The 16,734-nt window shown below is 36.4% G+C and overlaps 2 protein-coding genes across 5 annotated transcripts in view; one reads left to right on the forward strand and one right to left on the reverse strand.

The window, feature by feature from the left end:
* Positions 1 to 1,809: 1,809 nt before the first annotated feature.
* Positions 1,810 to 5,542, reverse strand: LOC101900264 (putative ammonium transporter 2). The gene is made up of 6 exons (XM_059128531.1): positions 5,368 to 5,542; positions 5,012 to 5,297; positions 3,257 to 3,402; positions 2,954 to 3,203; positions 2,662 to 2,893; positions 1,810 to 2,594 (listed from the first exon to the last, which is right to left on the reverse strand). The coding sequence occupies exons 1-6, from the start codon at positions 5,525 to 5,527 to the stop codon at positions 1,902 to 1,904; spliced, it is 1,767 nt and encodes a 588-aa protein (XP_058984514.1). The 5' UTR covers positions 5,528 to 5,542; the 3' UTR covers positions 1,810 to 1,901.
* Positions 5,543 to 5,570: 28 nt separating this feature from the next.
* The window catches only part of LOC109612658 (serine-rich adhesin for platelets), a 30,314-nt gene continuing 19,150 nt past the window's right edge, over positions 5,571 to 16,734 (forward strand). Inside the window, exons 1-2 of one of the 4 annotated variants that reach the window (XM_059128528.1) lie at positions 5,571 to 5,689; positions 11,646 to 11,987. The gene's annotated coding sequence lies outside the window, so the exon portion shown is untranslated. Of the gene's footprint in view, positions 5,690 to 8,058; positions 8,422 to 8,914; positions 9,349 to 11,645; positions 11,988 to 16,734 lie in introns of those variants that run through there. The other 3 variants (XM_059128530.1, XM_059128527.1, XM_059128529.1) reach the window with 3 other exon arrangements.

The raw sequence follows: 16,734 nt of genomic DNA on the forward strand, positions 1-16,734 counted from the left end.
TTTGTGTTTCTGATTTTTTGGGGTAGATTAAAGGGAAAGGAATGAAGGAGGGGGGACATGTATTTAAATATTTTTTTATTGTCACACTTGCCATGAGGTGTGCTAACCAAATGTTAATTTTTTTCTGAAGGACAAAGTTCAACGAATTTTTGATGAACTTTCATTGTCGCGCACCACCGTTGTTTCGGCTGCTGCTTAATTCGTAAGCGGTGTCTACAACTGCTTAATTATGTGTCGAAAAATACCTACGTAACCATTCAAATTATTTGATTATTCATTAGTTTCTTCGAGAAAGAGCAGTTAATTTGTTTATTTTGTATTTCTCTTGAAATCCATCCATCCATCTAAACAAAGGAAAGTTAAAAAAATGTTTTTTTTGCAACTTGGAGAAATTCCATAGTTTATAATGATTCAGAAAGAAGAGCAGATCATGCCTGAGGTTTGCGTGGTGTGTTAGTTTTATTATTAAAATGTATATGTATGTATGTTTTCTAGAAAATATACAAATGACGTCATTCCATTTTAGAATGCTGAACAGTTGGTTGGTTTTTTTTCTTGCTTTGATGCCACCATACTGGTTATTATAAACGAGTGTGTATTGTTGTGTTGGTGTGGTGGTCATATTTCGTCATTTGATTATTTCACGTGGTCGCGAAATTTTTGGCAAGTCCAAGGCATGTTTGTTTAATGGGTTTTTTGTTATTAATGGGTTCACTTAACAATAAAACGTGTAGTGTGAATATTAAAAGAAATATAAATACTAATAAAAAAAAACAATAACCCTTCCCAGAGAAGAGGAAAGATCAATAGGTCTTCATAGAGAAGACCCATAGGTCTTCATTAGAGAAAATCCATAGGTCTTCATAGAAAAGACCTATAGGTCTTCATAGAGAAGACCCATAGGTCTTCATAGAGAAGACCCATAGGTCTTCATAGAGAAGACCCATAGGTCTTCATAGAGAAGACCCATAGATCTTCATAAAGAAGACCCATAGGTCTTCATAGAGAAGACCCATAGGTCTTCATAGAGAAGACCCATAGATCTTCATAGAGAAGACCCATAAATCTTCATAGAGATGACTCATAGGTCTTCATAGAGAGAAGACCCATAAAACTTCATAGAGAAGACCCATAAAACTTCATAGAGAAGACCCATAGGTCTTCATAGAGAAGACCCATAGGCCTTCATAGAGAAGACCCATAGGTCTTCATAGAGAAGACCCATAGGTCTTCATAGAGAAGACCCATAGGTCTTCATAGAGAAGACCGATAGGTCTTCATAGAGAATATATAGTAGGTATTCATAGAGAAGACCCATAGGTCTTCATAGAGAAGACCCATAGGTCTTCATAGAGAAGACCCATAGGTCTTCATAGAGAAGACCCATAGGTCTTCATAGAGAAGACCCATAGGTCTTCATAGAGAAGACCCATAGGTCTTCATAGAGAAGACCCATAGGTCTTCATAGAGAAGACCTATAGGTCTTCTTGCAGAGAAGACCAATAGGTCTTCTTGCAGAGAAGACAAATAGGTCTTCTTGAAGAGAAGACCAATAGGTCTTCTTGAAGAGAAGACCAATAGGTCTTCTTGAAGAGAAGACCAATAAGTCTTCTTGAAGAGAAGACCAATAGTTCTTCTAAGGGGGAAGGCCAATAGGCCTTCTTAGAAAGAAGACCAATAGGCCCTCTTAGAAAGAAGACCAATAGGCCCTCTTAGAAAGAGGACCTATAGGTCTCCACAGAGAAGACCTAGAGGACTTCATATCGAAATTTTCTAGATAGCCCGCTAGAAATGTATGGCAAATTCAAATATTCTACAGAAAGTTATACAATTTTTTTATTCATCTACAATTATCCCACACATTTTGTGTTTAGTTAGAATGTGTCTGTAATTTTTCACCCCTAATCCAGCCAAGCAAAATTTGTATCCTTGTCCTTATTATTCATCATATCCTTATTCGATATTATCGGCAATTCCTTATTACTCGGCTTATAGTAGCCACCATCCTCGTTAATATTTGCCGGCGGCTGAGTGTTGATGTGAACCGTTTTCGATTTTCGACTAAAAACATTTCCGATACTGCTGCGGCGCTTCGTGGGTGATTTGTATTCGCTGCGCAAGATGAAGTCATCATTATTGTTATGATGAGGCTTTGGAACACTTGGTCCCATTTGCTCCAGATAAGATTGCCATTGTTGTAGCTTGTCATCGGCCGCCCTTAGCTGGGCCAATGATTTTTCATGGCCAGGATTCAAGCCAATCGGTTGGACACCGGCAACCTCATTGAGATCAACTTTCAGCGGTGCCAAAGCCGAGATGGCACGAGATAGACCAATTTGTGAATGTCTGATACGGTGCTCCATTAGATCGGCACCCAACAGCTCTTCGTTTGGGTCCATGCGAATGGGTATGATCTTATTCACAATATAGAGAAGGAGGAATGTGGAACATATACCCCAGCAGGTGAGACAGAGGGCGGAGAGGGTTTGTATACCAAGCAAATACCAACCGCCACCTTTGAAAAGGCCCGAACGGCCCTTGGTCGTGTCCAGAGGTATGGGATTATCGGCAAAGAGGCCTACTGCTATGACGCCCTGTAAAATTCAAGAAAAATATAAGAGTTTCTATGATTCTCATTACTTTTTGCTTCCCCCTCCTTACCCATATTCCACACACCCCATGTACGGCACTGGCCCCCACTGGATCATCCACACCCATACGATCGAAAACCGGCATTGCCAAAACACACAACAAGGCACCAATTAGACCAATGATTAGCGCTTCCCAGGCGCGATACAGAAAACAGCCAGCCGTAATGGAGACCAGTGAACCCAGGACACCGTTTATCAAATCGATTATATCCAGGCGCCCGTCATGGCGCCACAGCGAATATCTGGAAAAGTAAAAACACAAATCAAATACAATTTTTCCAAACTCTATCTCTCGTATTTACATGGTACTTATGATACCGCCACCAAATGAACCCATCATTGTCATAACAGCAGCACGGGCGGCATATTGCCATTTGGCACCACTTACACCATAGGTGCTACCCGAATTGAAAGCCAACCAGCCCCACCACAAGACAAAGAGACCCATACATGCATTGACGGGATTACCCAAAGGTAGGGGATCATATCCATCGGCATAACGGCCCAATCTGGGACCCAACATAGCTGCCGAAGCAAATGCCGCTGTGCCACCTGAAAAGAAATGGATATTAGTATATTAAAGAAAAAACATCATTCCAGCTTACCTATCAAATGTACCGGCCCACTGCCAGCTATATCCACAGCACCCAAATTGTTGAGGAATCCATGTTCACCCCACACCCAACCACTGGGTATGCAATAAATTATGGTATTCAGCAATGAAAACAGACAATAGGCCTTGAAGTTACAGCTGGAAAAACGAAGAAAAGTGAGGTTAGGTCGTATTTTTTTTAATTTTATTGAATGAAAGCAAAAAGGTTTTAAATAGCATCAAATTTTAGAATTAGTTTAGATTTGCTCGAATTGGTCACCTTTGGCAAGAATTATAGCCTTCAAACCGCCAATGAAACCGTCACACGCTGCCCGAATGTTGCTCTGCGGCATTTTGGTCCATTCCCGGTGAAGCGCTTGCTTGAGGTGATTTTTTAGTGCCAACCTTGCTTTCCAAAATACTCCAGACACAATAGTCCAACGGATTGGTATCCGGAGATTTTGGTGGCCATTGTGCGCTCGAAATGAAGCAAGGAACCTCATTTTGTAACAATTCTTGGGTGGCGCGTACTGAGTGCGATGGTGCTGAGTCCTTTTGGAATGTCCAAGGTATGCGGCCAAAATGTTTTCGTGCCCAAGGCTTTAATACACCCTCCAGAATATTTTCGCGATAATATTCGGTATTTATTCTGATGCCACGGTCGATTAATACTAGCGGAGAGCGACCATCGGCTGTTATGGCGGCCCACACTATCACCATTGCAGGCGCTTGAGTTCTGGTGGCCAACCGAAGGTGCACATTTTCAACTGACAATCATTTTGTTTGTTTACAAACTACAGGACTACGAATGTTTTCTCATCGGAGAAAACCAAATTCGTAAGTTCACCACTTTCGGCCAAGCGAAGCAACTCTTTAGCTCTTTTGAGTCTATTTTCTTTTCGCTGCGGTGTAAGTTCTTGCACTTTTTGGAATTTTAATGGCTTTACCCCGAGCTCATTTTTCAATATTTGCCGAATGGAATATTGCGAAATCACGAGCCATTTTTCGGCCATTGCGGCGCGGGTTTCGAACATTTCAGATGATATTGCTGGTTTCTTCCGTCCAGTTCCTTGACGGTAACGAGCGATGGTACGAAACACAAAAGATTTATTCACATTTAAATGCTCGAGTGCTTAACGATAGTCACTAGTGTTTTTACAGCCAAATATAAAGAAATCACACTATCACGCTTGAATTCCATCACGAATAACTTTTTTTGTGGAAAATTCTCACCAAAATACCTTTTTTAATAATGAAATATTTCTATTAAAACTTTCTGAAAGGAATTTCTTTTGGAAAACATATATGAATCGATTTGAGAATTTTTATTAAAAAACGCTGAAAAAGCTACCTGAATTCATATGACTTGAGCTGTCCGGCTGTCGGACGAGTAGCTTAGAAATGACAGCAGTCTTAAGTTGGTTTCAGTTTTTTCATCTCACCCTGTATTCTTCTACCATTATTCAAATCTTGTGAGGTATCTTAATAGCTAACAACGTCGTTTAAATGCCAATGGGAACATGGTATTATTATGTTCTGTTATTTTACTGAAAATTTTGCTTTTTTGGGATAACCACAATTTTTGGGTTATATTTTAATACTAACCAGCCACAGAGTTCCACAAAATTTGCTACTAGCCGCAGCACAAACCTCTTCGCCTGCTATCTGAATTTACATTTCATTCGTTTTTTTATTAACCACAAATTTGAGGTTATGGTTAAATACATTTTCCCTCATACGGAAATTCCCACATTTTAAATAAACTTACCGCTCTGCCATGGCACCACTCACAATTGTTGTTGCTGTGGTGGCAAATGATAACTGAAACAGGAAAGCAGCAAATATCTGACCCATCAGCGGATCATCAACGGGTGGATCCAAAAGAAAATCTCCCAAAGCAATAAAGGGATTTGACAAAGCTCCGCGGCCATAACTCATGCCATAACCAAACAGCCAATATGTAAAGCCACCCAACACGATGTCAATGACATTTTTCATCATAATATTGACTTCGTTTTTAATCGAAACACAACCGGATTCCAGCATGCCAAATCCTTAAAAAGAATGGAAAACATATTCCGGAGGTGACATAAAGAAAAACCCGTGAGTTAGTATTCAAAATACCTGTCTGCATGGTGAATATGATAAAGGACGATGTCAACACCCAATTGGTGTCCTCGGTGCTAAGGTCATACAAGCCTGGTATGACATAGCTACTGTTCCGGACAATACCCTTCAATGCCGTTTGTTGTGAAGCGGTAACATTTGTTACCTTCGAGACCATTGTTTCCCGTCCAAAATACGGGGATCGCTGATGCTCTGCTTTTTTTTTTTTCAAAGATGCAACTTTATTCACCAAGGAATCTGTTCGAAATGAAGGTGCTATAAAAATGCTATGTCAGGAATCTCAGATATGGAATGTTTTCACCTAGCCAAATCACGTAAAGTAAGTCTGCAACATACGTAAATAATGCATGCACAAATTGTTGTTGGTCAGTACGTTTTTTTTTTTCGAAATTAATTTGAAATTAACTGCCCATTGTAGACAATTATACGGATAGGTTAAACGGAACCAAATTATTCCAGTTAAGTACAAGGAGACACGCCAACGTGGGTGTTACGCTCGAGAAAAAAAATGGAAGGTTCAGTGATTAGTTTAGATGTTAGTTGACAATTTTCTGTCATGGGCTGAAGTATCCATTACGAATTTCAAATACTAAATTTGAAACAATTTCGGCGAATAATGTCGCTAAAATCATCAAAATATATATATATAAAATATAGGGAGGTAAAGTTATATGGGAGCTATATGAAGACGTGGACCTGCACACACAATTTTCTGTCACAGGCTGTAGCATCCGTTACGAACTTCAAATACCAATGTTTAAACAATTCCATTGAATAATGTCGCTAAAATTATCACGGGAGGTACCGTTATATGGGGGCTCTGCGAAGACATGAACCTGTACAGACAATTTTCTGTCTTCGGCTGTAGCATCCATTACGAACTTCAAATACCAAAATTGAAACAATTCCGTTGAATAATGTCGCTAAAATCATAAAAGTACCGAATATCGGGAGGTACCGTTATATGAGGGCTATATGAAGACGAGGACCTGCACAGACAATTTTCTGTCATAGGCTGTAGTATCCATTACGAACTTCAAATACCAAATTTGAAACAATTCCGGTGAATAAAATCAAAATACCGAATATCGGGAGTACCGCTATATATGCGGCTATATGAAGACGTGGAAGTGCACAGACAATTTTCTGTCATAGGCTGTAGCATCCGTTACGAACTTTAAATACCCAATTTGAAATGATTCCGGTGAATAATGTCGCTAAAATCATCAAAATACCGAATATCGGGAGGTACCGTTATATGGAGGCTTTATGAAGACGAGGACCTGCACAGACAATTTTCTGTCATAGGCTGTAGTATCCATTACGAACTTCAAATACCAAATTTGAAACAATTCCGGTGAATAAAATCATCAAAATACCGAATATCGGGAGGTATCGTTATATGGGGGCTTTATGAAGACGAGGACCTGCACAGACAATTTTCTGTCATAGGCTGTAGTATCCATTACGAACTTCAAATACCAAATTTGAAACAATTCCGGTGAATAATGTCGCTTAAATCGCCGAAATACCAAATAAAGGGAGGTTCCATTGTATGGGGGCTATTTTCAATACCAAAAGTCCTGCGGACATAATACACATTTGAGTAAAATTTTATCAACATACTTCATTTCGTTCGAGAGCTAGAGTGATTTCCACAGACGGACGGACGTCGAAAAATCGACATAGAATTTTATGTTGATCATCGTGAGCTGAAAATATCGCAATATTCCATTCGAGCTCGGCGTAAAGCCATTGAAATTCCAAAAAGTGCAAGAACTTACACCGCAACTGAAAGAAGATAGATTAAAAAGAGCTAAAGAGTTGCTTTGCTTGGCCGAAAGTGGTGAATTGCCGAATTTGGTTTTTCCGATGAAAAATACTCGTTGTCCAGCAGCTCGTAAACAAACAAAATAATCGAGTTTACTTCGACCTTCGGTTGGTTACCAGAACTCAAGCGCCGCCCATGGTGACGGTGTGTGCCGTCATAACATAAATGCCGAATATTATCGCGAAAATATTCTGGAGGGTGTATTAAGGACTTGGGCAACCATTTTGGCCGCAGACCTTGGACATTCCAACAGGATTCAGCACCATCGCACTCAGCACCTGCCACCCAAGAATGGTTACAAAATAAGGTCCCTCGCTTCATTTCCAGCGCACAGTGGCCACCAAAAATCTCCGGATACCAATTCGTTGGACTATTGTGTCTGGAGTATTTTGGAAAGCAAGGTTGGCACTAAAAAATACCAAAGCGTCGATCACCGCAAGCAAGCGCTTCGCCGGGAATGGGCAAAAATACCGAAGAGCAAAGTTGGGGCGGCGTGTGACGATTTCATTGGCCGTTTGAAGGCCATAATTCGTGCCAAAAGTGACCAATTCGAAAAATCTATTTTTTTTCTAAATTTTGATGCTATTTCCGACATTTTTTGCTTTTATTCAATAACATTTTTAAGAAAAATGTAAAAATTGTGGAGTTTGACTTTGTTGCAGTTTTTTTATCTCACCCTGTATAGGCAATTGCTATCTACCTTAAACAAAAACTAGAAATCGTTGTCCATATTTCCGAAATCATGGGGAATTGTTAATAGCTTGTCAGAATACCAGGGAATTGTTTCCCATGAATCCAAAATCTTAAAATAACACAAAGTCGTCATGGCATAAACATCAAAATATCATCCGGTCCAATTATATTCCAAAAACTAATCTTTTTCCACCAACATTTTTTCTCGAGTGTACAAATAGAAGTTATTTTGGTGTTGCTGTAAATATATTGTTGTTTTGTTTGCTTGCATGTTCTCATGTTAATTTAATTTAAATCTTAACATTTGTTGTTGTCATTACCATGTGCCCTAGTGTTGTTGTTGTCGTTGCTTCTGCTATTGTTTACTTGACCAATTAACCATTTATCTCCATTGCAAGTGGTAGTTCTAAAGTTGCGTTTTGTCTCCACGTTATTGTTGTTGAACTTGAGTGATTTTTACATATTATTTTGTTCTGGTGATCTGATTTGAAAGAAAACTAAGTCAAGTTCAAAATTCAAATGTGGCGGTAAAATTTCAACGCATTTGTGTGATAAATTACCAATGACCTAATTTTTCTAACATTTAAGTTGCAATTAAATAGTACATATATAGAAAAAGCTGGAAATTAGCCTTTTTTCGAAATAATTTATGCATTGTTAATTGCAAAATTGAATAAATCGGCAGAAATATTATAACCCTTTACCCACTTTAACATAATGAAAATTAGCATAAATGCCTCAGTCATCGAAATTGCATCATCCTTGTGTTCGTGTGTGCATATTTTATACCCGATCTAAATACTAAAAGTAAAAATTTTACAAAATTTTGTTGATTGCCGCCAATACCTATTGTAGAAAAACACAGGTAGATGCATCAACACATTGAAACATTGGTATGTCTAAAATGTTAATATATATTTTTCAAAAATAAGTCGAATTTTAGAAGTTTTCTTATAAGCCACCAATTGGAGGTTGTTATGATATGCATTTTTCAACAATTTTTAACAAATTTGAAAATTTTTTCATTCAAAAATATCAATTTCATAATTGCAGCAGGCGTCGCTGCGACTATCTGTATTCTCCTACCATGCCAATGCCGTATAACAAAACAATTCTAATTTGTGTCAGAAAAATAACTGTTCAATCGCCTTACTTACATATATTTATAATATCCCATTGAATTCAGCAAAATAAAAATATCCCATATTTTGAAACCCCTTTGCAGTTGTTGTCTCGGCTATTCATAAGCAAAGACACGCAGGTAGGGGTCTATAAACGTGAAAAATATATATTAAAAGGTTACATATAGATGTCGCTGTTACGTACAAAGTGAGAGAACTCGTCCAAATAAAAGTCTGTTTGTCGTAAATAAACATAGCAAATGGTAACAATCGTTTGACAAGGCGGAAACATATGACATATGTTGCATGGGAGTGTTTCTGGTAGAATTTTAGGTAAGAACCAATTTTGAAATTGAAAATGTTGAATGAAAAATTATTCAAATTCGTTAAAATTGTTGAAAAGGCTTATTATAATAATATCCGAATGATGTCGTATATGAAAACATATACAAATCTACTTATATTTGAAAAGACGTTTTAATTATTAATAAAACATATCAATGTTGCCAAGCGTTGATGCATCTACCTGTATTCTTCTACCACAGTATTACGAGAACATATAAACGATTCTGTTAAGTTTGCGATCTTCACTTGAATATTAAATAGTTTTTGCCATGGTACAATGAAGTTTGGCTTGTAATGTCAGAATTAGTATCAAAAAAAGTAAAAAATCAAACAACTTGGTGCATTTATTTTGAATAAATAATTGAAAACCGCGATAATTGAATGAAAGGTCAACACTTCTTTTCAAAATCATGTACTATATATCTCTAAAGGATTATTTCGCTACAAAAACTCTAGATTTTGTCGATGCATACGTTGAAATAATCATTTTGAAAACACCCGAATTTGAATATTTTCTGTTATTGTTTTTTTTTTGTTATTGAAAAGAAAACACATACATAAACAAATAATGATGACATATTAGGCCAAGAAAATAAAAAAAATTGAAATCATATGATATCATAGCCCTACCTTGATATCATTGTACCATGGTTTTTGCCAGTGTGATAATAAAAAGTTTTTGTGAGCTGTTTTTAGATAACTCCAGGGGGGAATATTTCTATACAAAAAATAAGGTAACCGTTAAGGATTTCTCAATTTTTCACAATCATGATTTTCTTTGTCTTAGATACAACATTTTTTCCGAATACAGGTAGTCGCATCGACACAGCTCCTGGGACATTGAACTGTCAAACCGATGTTGGAATTGAAAATCTTGAATGAAAAATTATTGAAATTTGTAAAAATTGTTGTAAAATACATATCATTACAACCTCCGATTTGCGTAGTATAGGAAAACATATAAAGATCTACATATTTTTGACAAAACACTTTAAAAATTTTGACATATTAATGTTCCCAAGCGTTGTTGCATCTACCTATATTCTTCTGCCATGCGTAATCCACTAAATCTATTAAAGACAGTGGTTACTTTTGCTGCAGGAATACAGTAACCAGGTGATCCTGCAAAATTTTAATAACCAGATGTAATGTCCAAATTTGTTTAAACTTTTTTAGCTGTTGTTTATTTTTTGTTCTGTGATTTTAAACATAATAATGCATTTTGACATTACATTTGGTAGTCAGTTGGCTTGGAGGGGACCTTATACTTGGACCATACCAGCAACTTTTTCCTTAGAAAGTATGTAAAAAACCTGCTAGTAATCAGCTGATTTGTCAAAAAAAGAACATGCAAAACATTTTTGTTCTTACCATGGCATAATTACAGAAGGTAGAACAAAGCTACCCCTAACTGTTGCATAATAATTTCAAAAAAAAAATTCCTCCCGAATTTAAGAAATTTAAAAAATGCCAATTATCAATACCAATAGACATGGTACAATGAGGAGGTAGAACAGCTTTGTTAAACTACTGAAATTCTGCCCTAATTTTGAATAATTCTGATAGAAAGCATGAATAGTCTCATCATGCTTTCTATCAGAATTATTCAAAATTAGATGCAACAAGTTATTCTCATTTCATTGATATATTTTTTCCGGCTTTAAAGTTAAAAAGGCGGAAGATGAATGGAAAGCCTGGATTTTCATTCAAAAACATGATCCAAACTGTTCAATATTTGAATTTCATGGCAAAATTGATACATATTTTTAGCGCGCTACCCGTCATTTATATTTTTTCTATTTATTGATTTCAACAATTTTTGTTTTTATTTTTTAAAAACATTGAATATATACACAAAATTGACAGAAGTCGGACACTCGCAGAAAAATTATGTAGCTGGTTGATAGCTTTACCTTACCTCACATCTTGCTTTTTTGATTGTTCCAGGGCCTAAACTAAAGATGTTTGACAGTGAAACAACACACGAAAATTGCGTGAGCTGTTTGAACCACCCTTTATGAAATATACTTCTTGATTCTTTATAAAATCTTATATTTTCATACAAAATGTTTTATTTTATATTGTCATATAAAAGAAAAATATTTCCTTTACAATTTTTTTCATTTGACATTTCTTTCCTTTATAAAAGATTTTATTTTGCATTGTCATAAAACAAGAATTGAACCTCAGACATGCTACTGTATTTTTTAAATTTATTTTTGTTTGTTTTAATATTTTTCGATTTATAATATTGAATTCTTTTAGTCATCATTTGTATATTTCAGATTTTTTTAAAAACCATTCGTGAACACATGACTTAAAACGCCGTTAACATTTCATTTGTCAAATGACCCATGTTATCACTTGGCAGTGATTAGCAGACGACCTGAGTTATCACTTTTCGGTGATTACTGTCAGTATGGCTCCGTTCTCTGATACTCTTGATACATATTTTTTGGATTTTTTGGCTGAAAATTTAGAAATTTAAATCAAATAGGAGAATTTATGTTAATTTGTGAATAAAATAAACAATTGAAAATATTAGCAAACCAAACATAAACAAATAAAAAGTGCAAACATGTATTTACTAATTGTATTTGTGATAAATTTCATTTATAATATTAAAGGTAAAAGTCATCCAAATAAATGAATGGTGTATGTGAATGGGAAAAAATGAAAAAAATACGAAATAAAGTCCAATTAACACCAAATCACAAAAAGATACAAAGATACACAATACATATAAAAGAAAATAATACAATTTAAATAAGAAAAAAAAATAATAAACGAAAGATTATTATGAAGTGAAACAAAGGAATGAGTCCTGGAACAAGAAAAAAATCTATCAAATTGTTTATAAAGGCTGTTCCTTATATTTTTTTGAAAAGAAGGAAGAACCAAAGGAAAAAAACGCATTAAAATTCTCGGTTCAAAGTGATTGTTGTTGTGTGTGTGCGTATATGTGTTGGTGTGTGTGTGTTTTTTTTAATAGATGTCCATGACTCCAATGTGTGTGGATAGAGATGGATGTTGGCTGTTGGTCGTATGGATGCAAGCACCAGCAGCAGCAGCCCCCACTTTTTGGTGGCAAAAGAAGAACAAGCACAAATATCCGTGGCACACATACATTTGGATTGTATTTGGTATTTATAATTTTGCATGCGTTTCCATGAGAAGAGAATCGCTGAAGTTTTCCTGTTGTTCTTGAGCAAATACACATGTATGTCGTCCTGTGTGTGTTCGTGTTGTTTATCCGCACAGCACAGAACAGAACAGCATAAAGAAGAGAAGAGATGAATCTGAATCTCAACATGAATCTCAGTGGATAACAAAAGTCTCCCCCCTCAACAATTTATTTGTACCGTGCAATGCCATTCGCGCTCTCTCATTCGCTCTCTGTCTCTGGGGGTTTTATTTTGTGTTCTGTTGTTGTCATTGTTTATATGGGTGATGAGCACAGTACAACAATTTAATGGGGGCAGGGAATTAAGGGCGTTATGGAGTGAAACAAAAAAGGGCCTTTTTATACCCTACAACACTATGTGTTGGGGGTATTATAAGTTTGATTGGCCCAAAAATTATGTAACACCACGAAATATTGATTTCCCACATAGGAAAGTATATATGGATCTTCCTATCTCGCCGAGCTGAGTCGATCTAGCTATGTATGTCCGTCCGTCCGTCTGTCCGTCTGTCCATGTTAATTTGTATTCACTCTACAGGTCGCAATTATGGTCCGATCTTCACGAAATTTAAAATGTAGGTGGGGCTATGGTCAGAATAGAACCCTATTTCTTTTGGTGATGATCGCATAATATTTAGGGGTTGAAATGGACCAAAAACTGAAAAAAATCCTGATTTTGCACTTGCTCTACAGGTCGCAATTATAGACCAATCGACGCGGAATTTCGCATGTAGCTAGAGTTTAGGGCTGGCAAGAAGCCTACCTATTTGGGTGGTCATCGGATAATATTTAGCGGGTAAAATAGACAATATCTTTTTTGTTGAAAAAATTCAAAATTTTTCATTAAACCGCGAATATTTTAAATCCCGGCGAAATCACAAAGCCATGACAAGGTTACTTCTGATCTTTATATTGATGTTAACATCCAATAAAACGGATATATAGCAAAATATGTGCGATATATATGTTTACCAAAGAAGATATGCTTGAAAAATCTCTTGTATGTCGAGAACGGCTGAACTGATTTCCACAGTTCTCATTAATTCAGAATGACCTCTTGGCAGGAAACATAAAACGTCGAAAAAATAGCATAAAAATATCTCTCTAAAGATGAAAATATTGATTTTGTAAAATTTTCTCATAACTTTTAAATTTTGTCATATTTTTGGCATATTTTCATTTTGAATTAAACATTTGGTAATATTTCTACAGCTAACAAAACTAAGTAGTTAGAATATCAGGATATCATATACAGATCGCATTTATGGCCCGATCCTAACGAAATTTTGCATGGAGATAAGATGAGGGTCAGAATAAAAGCCTATTCTTTTTGAAGATGATCGCCATATATTTAGGGGTTGAAATGGACCAAAAAACTGCAAAATTGTCAGCAGGTCGTAATAATGGGGGTTACCGGACATTGCAAAAGCCAGGCAGTTTTGGATGGCCATCCAAAAATATTCAATGTGTGGAGGAGTTTGCCAACTTTTGTAGACAAAATCCGAAAATGTCCATTCCAGTGACTTTTTGGAGAATTCACAAATACAGGAAAGACGCACTTCTGACTATTTCGTTAAGGCTGATTTCGTTGAAGAATATAGTCAAATGTCTGTATCTCATATAGATGCGTTTCAGTCAAAAACCAATAATAAATGTTAATCTTTTGCCACTTCTGAGAGGTTATAGGTCTTTGGGAAGTATTGGTTCCAGATCTAGGAAGACCATTTAAGTGCAACATCTACCAATAAATTGGAAATGAGCAAATTAGTTAAAGTTGCTATTATTCGAAAATTAGAGAACGAAACCTGATGGTTTTCTTTTATTATTTGTCACAATATCTTGTGGAATTCATTCGAGTATCTCGCCAATATAAACTGTATCACTTATTATAGTGTTGTAGGGTATTCAACGGTCGGCCCCGCTCGACTGTGGCCTTTGCTTACTTGTTAGAAATTATTTTTGAATTGTTATTTATTTATTCATTATTTCTTTTCATGTTTCCGACTGAAAAAATCTAAGTTTGCCCAGTTTATGTCAATTTTGTTTTGTGTGAGTCTTCTACGGCCAAAGTAAAAGGCCTTTGTATTATTGAGTGCTTTAAATGGATTGAATAAATAAATTCTCGGCTCTTCGAAATAAGAAAAAGTGGAAGATACTGTTAAATGCAGCCATAAAAAAACCGGATGTATATTGCAATATTTTTGTGGGGATGTGCTCTGCCCATAAAGGTTTTAAAATACCATATTGAAGATATTTTGTTGGTTGACTTCAAGAAGAATTTAAATTAATTTCAAACCTGTAAATACAAAAATTAATTGGTGTTTTTTCAGATCGACAAAGAAAGCATTTTTACCAAATTGGATAACAAATTCTTCTCAGGATGGTGTAGAAAAGCATAAATTTTTATTTTAATATTGACATTTTGACCATGCTTGTGCGAATAGGATTTTCACAATTTTTGAAGTTATGTTCGACTTAATGTCCGGAGAGACCAGAAAAGATCAGAAATATTCACCGATGTACTTTCTAATAAGAGGGCTGCATACCAGTGTAGGTGACAAAACATACTATGAATGCAGTTCCAAATCTCAAATATCTGGATATCGGCTGTAGAAAAGTGTTCTGAGGCTCAGGAAAATTTATTTATAGAGTTGATTAACACCTGCAGGGATGTGCAAGCTCAAGTTTGTTTGAGTAATGTAGACGGGAACACTGACTACATCTTTATGGACAGTCCTGAGATCAGATAAAAAAACTGCAACAAAGTCAAGCGCCATAATTTTTACATATTTTTTTAATTTTATTGATTGAAGGCAAAAAATGTCAGAAATAGCATCAAATTTTAGAAAAAGTTTAGATTTTTGTTCGAATTAGGCACCTTTGGCACGCATTATGACCTTCAAACGGCCAATAAACCGTCACACGCTGTCCGAACGTTACTCTGCGGTATTTTGGCCCATGCCCGGCAAAGCGTTTGCTTGAGGTAATCGAAACTTTGTTATTTTTTAGTGCCAACCTTGCATTCCAAAATACTCCAGACACAATAGTCCAACGGATTGGAATCCGGAGATTTTGGTGGCCATTGTGCGCTGGAAATGAAGCAAGAAACCTCATTTTGTAACCATTCCTGTTGGAATTACCAAGGTTTGCGGCCAAAATGTTTGCGTGTCCAAGGCTTTAATATTCGGCGTTTATTCTGATGCCACGGTCGATTATACGAGCGGAGAGCGTCCTTCGGCTTTTATGGCGGCCCACACCCTCACCATGACCGGCGTTTGAGTTCTGGTGGCTAAACGAAGCTGCACATTTTCAGCTGACCTCTTTAACAAGTAAACACGATCATTTTGTTTGTTTACAAACTGCTGGACAACGAATGTTTTATCATCGGAAAAAACAAATTCGTTAGTTCACCACTTTCGGCCAAGCGAAGCAACTCTTTGGCTCTTTGAGTCTATTTTCTTTCCATTGCGGTGTAAGTTCTTGCCCTTTTTGGAATTTCAATGCCTTTATCCCGAGCTCATTTTTAAATATTTGCCGAATGGAATATTGCAATATGTTCAGCTCACGAGCCATTTTTCGGTCACTGCGACGCGGGTTTCGAACAAGTCGCTTATTTACTTTTCGAACCATTTCTCCTGATGTTGGTGTTTTCTACCGTGTACTTCCTTGACGTCGTCCTACGCTACCAATATCACGGTAACGAGCGATGGTACGAGACAAAAGCTTTATTCAAAGATTTATTCACAATTAAATGCTGGAGTGCTCTAACGATAGCCACTTGTGGTTTTCCAGCCAAATATAAAAGAAATCATACTATCACGCTTAAATTCCATCACGAATAACTTTTTTATTTCATGAAAATTCTCACCAAAATACTTTTGTACGCCTGTCACATTTTTGTACAGAATAGAAAACCCAAATACTAAATTAAAGCTAATGTCGTTGGAAACCTTTAAAATACCCGAAATTGGGAGGTAACGTTAATGGGGCTATACATAAGTATGTACTGGTCTCAAAATATTTTTGTGGCAAGTTAACGAAATTTTGGGAATTTTGTCAAAATCCTCAGACAACTTGAAATCGGGTAGTTCCGTTACATGGCAACTGTACTAAAAAGTGGACATATTTCAATTTTTCGTGCAGAGGAGACCATTCCAAATTCCAGATTATTGTAATTCCGTTGAAGAATG

This window comes from Musca domestica, unplaced genomic scaffold (genome assembly GCF_030504385.1).
Source record: "Musca domestica strain aabys unplaced genomic scaffold, Musca_domestica.polishedcontigs.V.1.1 55, whole genome shotgun sequence".
Lineage (NCBI taxonomy): Eukaryota > Metazoa > Arthropoda > Insecta > Diptera > Muscidae > Musca > Musca domestica.

Excerpts from the sequence above, each read along its gene's own strand:
- LOC101900264 (XM_059128531.1), bottom strand. The coding sequence starts at position 5,527 with ATGGTCTCGAAGGTAACAAATGTTACCGCTTCACAACAAACGGCATTG. Across the intron at positions 3,403-5,011 it reads AGTGGTGCCATGGCAGAGCG|CTGTAACTTCAAGGCCTATT; the intron begins GTAAGTTTATTT and ends TCGTTTTTCCAG. Across the intron at positions 2,894-2,953 it reads GGCGGTATCATAAGTACCAT|ATATTCGCTGTGGCGCCATG; the intron begins GTAAATACGAGA and ends TTACTTTTCCAG.